This window comes from Octopus bimaculoides, chromosome 24, assembly GCF_001194135.2.
Source record: "Octopus bimaculoides isolate UCB-OBI-ISO-001 chromosome 24, ASM119413v2, whole genome shotgun sequence".
Classification (NCBI taxonomy): domain Eukaryota; kingdom Metazoa; phylum Mollusca; class Cephalopoda; order Octopoda; family Octopodidae; genus Octopus; species Octopus bimaculoides.
The window spans coordinates 28,058,207-28,063,519 of NC_069004.1; the positions used below are offsets into that span (position 1 = coordinate 28,058,207).

Genomic DNA, 5,313 nt, shown 5'->3' on the forward strand with positions numbered 1-5,313 from the left:
TATATATATATATATATATATATGTGTGTGTGTTTGTGTGTCTGTGTTTGTCCCCCCCAACATCGCTTGACAACCAATGCTGGTGTGTTTACGTCCCCGTAACTTAGCAGTTCGGCAAAAGAGAACGATAGAATAAGTACTAGGCTTACAAAGAATAAGTCGTGGGGTTGATTTGCTCGACTAAAGGCGGTGCTCCAGCATGGCCACAGTCAAATGACTGAAACAAGTAAAACAGTAAATACAGATGTACTTATACTCAGATGGAGAATTGATATATCAAGAGTCGGTCTTTATTTACAGAGGTGGTTGCAGGTTAGTCCCTCTCCAGAGCTTACATGATACAGCGCCTGTCTGCAGAGCATCATCAGGTTGGCTGTGGAGGTAGCAGAGATTGCCACAAGCTGGCTGTGGATCAGAAAGGGTGAGCCTTGGCAGAGGTACTGCTAACTGGACTCAAGCTGGGGCTTGTTCAACCCTGACTGGGTTCTCTAAGTGAGGGTATCTGAGGTTGAAAGACCCTAAACACCAAATAGCCCCAGGAAACATCATTCATGATGTGTCCAGTGCATTACAGGATGATGTTTACAGGAAAGGGAATCAACATCATGTGTTGTTTGTGCTTTTCTTAATTCTACATGTTGTTGTTGAATCCCAGATTAACCCTGATTAAACAGACCCATGATTAAAAGCCTTCCAACTGGGGCCATCTTATCTTTTCTTTAGTAATTGTGTAACTAGCACTACATTATCCAACATGTCCTTCTTTTTTTTTTAACCCTTTAGCATTCAGATTTCCTTTTCAAAACTAAATCCTTGTTTATTCACATTGTTTTGAATTAATTGTTCATTATCTTGTAGCTTCAAGAGTTTAATGACGTGGCTGATTACTCTTAGAATGACATTGTAGGGTAGGTGCGTGAGGTTGGATCTGGCCAGTTTGAATATGCAACAGGTAGAATATATGGGCCAATATAGCCACTTTAAACACTAAAATCAAATGAAAAAATTGTACTTAAAGGGAAATTTGGCTTCTATTTCTAGTAGGTTGAATGCCCACATAGAGGTACCCCCTGCTGGCTCATCCTGGTATTATACTATATCTCAAGCTGTGCTGTTGAATATATGTATATCAGAGTGTGTGCATATGTTTGTGTGTGTGTGTGTGTGTGTGTGTGTGTGTAAATGATAGTGGCTATAAATTTTTTTTTTTTTTTTTATTATTATTATTAAATGGAGAACAAGGCAAATAAAACAAAGAATTTAAAAAAAAATACCATTTTAAATGTCAGCTTAAATGTCTCTTTTAATCAACTGGAATTTTTAGCTGAAATCATGAAACATTAATGGATGTTAATTTTTAATTTTATAACAAACTATCCTCTCCTCCCCTTGCACAAACACACTCCACCCACTACTCTCTTCTTCACACTCCTCTTCTCGCACACTTCTCCCCACCACCCCCACTGTAAACTAAATATTAAAACAAACAAAACAGTAGTGGTAGTAGTAGTAGTAGTAGTAGTAGTAGTAGTAGTAGTAGTAGTAGTGGTGGTGGTGGTAGTAATAGAAATATTAATAATAATAACTTTAACAATGATGATTTCTTAATAACAATAATAATAGAAATGCTTGTAACAATGATAATAGTAATAATGATATAATTATAATAATAATAATGATGATGATGATGATGATAATAGCAATAGTTGTAACAATAATAATAATTGTAATAATAATAATGATATTAATGATAATAATAATAGTAATAATAATATTAATGATTATAATAATAATGATTACCTAATAACAATCATAATAATAATAATAATGATTACCTAATAATAATAATAATTGGTGGTGGTAGTAGTAGTAGTAGTAACAATAGCAATAATAGTAAAATCACTGGAAAACTTTTGTGAGTAAAACATTTTCCTCATCAACAAATGATAATAGGTGGAGTAGCACAAAGAAAGGAAAAACTGAAAATAAATAAAAACACACAAGCAAAAGAAAAGAAGAAGAGGAAAAAAAAAAAGAAAACATGTTTATTAGTAATCTGTAATATTGCAATTTATTATCGTTTTTTTTTTTTATTGATAATTCAACAAAAAAAGAAAAAGATATCTAATAATGATTTGTTTTGATGAAGCACAGAAACAGGTTTTGTTTTGTGTCTGTCCCAGTCTCTGTGTGTGTGTGTGTGTGTGTGTGTGTGTGTGTGTGAGTGTGAGTGCTTTTGTTTTTATAGCAGAAATATAGTCTGTTGAATGGACAATGTTTTGTGTGTGTGTGTGTGTGTGTGTGTGTATATATATGTATATATATATATATATACACACACACAGACACACATATACATATGGGGGTGAAGGGTGTATTTGTATGTATATATATTTGTGTATGGATATATATGTATTTATATATGTGTATGTGTGTATATATATATGTGTATATGTATATATATATATATGTGTGTGTGTATGTATACATATGTGTGTATACATATATGTATGTGTATATACATACATATATGTGTGTATGTATATATGTATGCATATATATATATATATATATATATATATATATATATATATGTAGATATATCTGTATATATATATCTGTGTATATATATATATGTGTGTGTATGTATGTATGTATATTACTATATGTAAATATATATGTATATAAGAATCTGTATACATGTGTGTATGTGTACGTTTATAAATATATATGGATATTGATTTCTTACGTAGCCTGAGTGTGTTTCAGGAAAAGAATAAACGAGATTCAGTAATGTGTCCACATCTTTCACATCAGCGAAAGAGAATAGTGATGTAATGATGGGAGAATGAAAATAAAAATGCTGTAATCAGGAATCGAAATTGAGACTTTCCATTCACTGGCAGCCCTAGAAATAACCCTTTTTCTCTCTCTCTCAGTCCCCTTTGTATTCCCCTAATATATATTGAGTACAGTGTTATTTGTTACAGCAAGTGTGGTCCCATCAGTTTTTTAAATCCTGAGTTAGGTGAGAATAGGTTTGTAACTGCATAGTTATTTTGTTTTGCAGTGACATAGTTCAGTGTTTAGACTGTATAGTACTTTGGTCAACTGGACAAATCTTTTCCACAATTGCCTCAATTTGACCAATACTATGTGAGTGGAATTTGATCAATGTGTGCAAGGCCATTTTATATTACTTGAATTACTTGGTTATGATTATAAAATATTATGTAATATAATATGGATAAAGAGAGAGCGAAAGAGACAGACAGACAGAGGGAGAGATATATTGTTTTTACTCACCTGTAGGTCGTATTTGTGTTACACCTGCACTTTGCATGGGAATGGTGGTACAAAACTTTAATAGTAACCAATTATATATGTTGTATTAACTTATGTGTACTAGCAGGAAGACTGCCCTCCGGATGGTTTACTGCTAACCACTCGATAATATATCCACATTTGATTCCCAATCCTAATAATTTTTATATTTTACATCTAATTATTTCTAGTGCTCCCTTGCTTAGTACATATTGCTTTCATTATTTTATCAGTCATAATCTGTTATATCTATTTATCATTGATAATTGGTAGAACTTACATAGGTGTGCATCGATAGAGGGAGGGAGGGATACACGCACACACGCACACACACACACACACACACACACACACAAAAGTCTGGTGCTGTGAGGACACATGGGAATGACATTTCCTTTTTCAAATATACCCAAATTCAAAATGATCTAATATAACGATATCATTCATTCGGCATGTGCTGAAATATGCCAAAACAATTTAATTCCACACAAATATATGTTACTTTATATATAATTTTTGTGTTAATTCTATTTACTGAAACTTGCTAAAGTTTTTGCTTTAAAGTAGTATCTCCTCGTAGACACAATTGTCAGCAATCATACAGTTTCCATTTCTCTCAGCCAATATTTTTACATTAGCCTTCTTTTGAACTCCAGATAATGCAACATACAGCTGACCATGTGAGAAGAATTGTGTCGGAAGATATATTCCAATTTGTTCAAAAGTCTGTCCTTGTGCCTTGTTGCACGTCAAGGCAAAAGCTGGCTTGACAGGAAATTGTTTCCATGTAAATGAAAATGGAAATTCCATTCCTTGAAATACATGTGGTATTCTTTGGATTAGCAGAGTTGATCCTGCATAAGGACCAGAAGCAACCTCAGCCTCATGTAAACTGGCAGTGATGTAATGTGTGCCATTGCAATGTCCATTAGTAGCATCTAATTTTCTCAGAAGCATTATGCATCATTTTTTCTTCAGTTTGAGAACATGTGGTGGAAACCCTGATGATGTAAGTTTCTTGATGAACCCAATTGAGTACAGAGTTCCCTTAACTGTATCTGAACTTCTGTATATTTTTCGTTCACCAGGGATCCTGGTCAACAGAAAATCATTCATAAATTGTGCTGCTTCATTTGTTAGAGTAGCGATGGTTCAATTTGCAAGCCACACAGGGTTTATGAAGTTATTTTCGAGGCCAGCATATACAAAATCACGTAAATCTGAAAGAGTACCACATTCAAGGCAAGTGTCATTAGGTAGTTTCATTTTGAATTCACCTAGGCTTTGTTCAACAGAAATGTTACAGTTTCCTACGTCAAGAAGGTAATTAGCAAACTCTCTTTCATCAGAATGACTTTCTGTAAGGAGTCTTAGATTGGTTGTCAGCTCCACTACTTCAACATTATCGCAAAGAAAAGAAGTCTTTAGTGTTGCATCGACACCATTATTTTGAAGTAGAATATTCTCCTCTCAAGATACCCTAACAAGTCAGTCATGTATAGTGAAAACAGAATTATGTCTACATCTCCGGGCATACTCAGGCATCTGTTTCAGTCACTTTGCCCTGGTTTCATCTGATTCAGTTGCCCATCTTTCTCTCTGCTGTTCTGCCTTTGCTGCTAAATTTTCTTTTTCACTCGCATATTATATATAAATGAAAGCTCATTAAAAACTATCTTGTTTAGCATGCTAGAAATAGCAGCGAGCACATAGTTATTATTGTAAGGCTTATAGTGTTCCAAGTAGCCATACCAACAAAATCACTTCTTCATTTAAAAAAAAAATTATACCTGTTTATTAAAGAATTTTCATTTTATCAAAAATATTCATTTAACAAACTCCGGAAACTGATAATATTCTTGAAATTGTGTCTCGTATCAAAGTTATACAGCTATTTTGTGTAATAGCATGCATTCATTCAACACAAAATCACTTAAAAATTATACCTGTATATTAAAAAATTCTCATTTTATCAAAAATATTAATTTA

At 33.2% G+C, this 5,313-nt stretch overlaps 2 protein-coding genes across 5 annotated transcripts in view; one reads left to right on the forward strand and one right to left on the reverse strand.

Moving 5' to 3' along the window:
- The window catches only part of LOC106882187 (alpha-(1,6)-fucosyltransferase), an 881,702-nt gene that overhangs the window by 574,062 nt on the left and 302,327 nt on the right, over nt 1–5,313 (forward strand). The gene's annotated exons all lie outside the window — the stretch shown is intronic.
- LOC106882387 (uncharacterized) lies at nt 3,883–4,281 on the reverse strand. The gene has a single exon (XM_014933049.1). The coding sequence runs from the start codon at nt 4,279–4,281 to the stop codon at nt 3,883–3,885; it is 399 nt and encodes a 132-aa protein (XP_014788535.1).

Bases quoted from the DNA above. Each gene is read 5' to 3' on its own strand.
- LOC106882387 (XM_014933049.1), bottom strand. From the start codon at position 4,281: ATGCTTCTGAGAAAATTAGATGCTACTAATGGACATTGCAATGGCACA.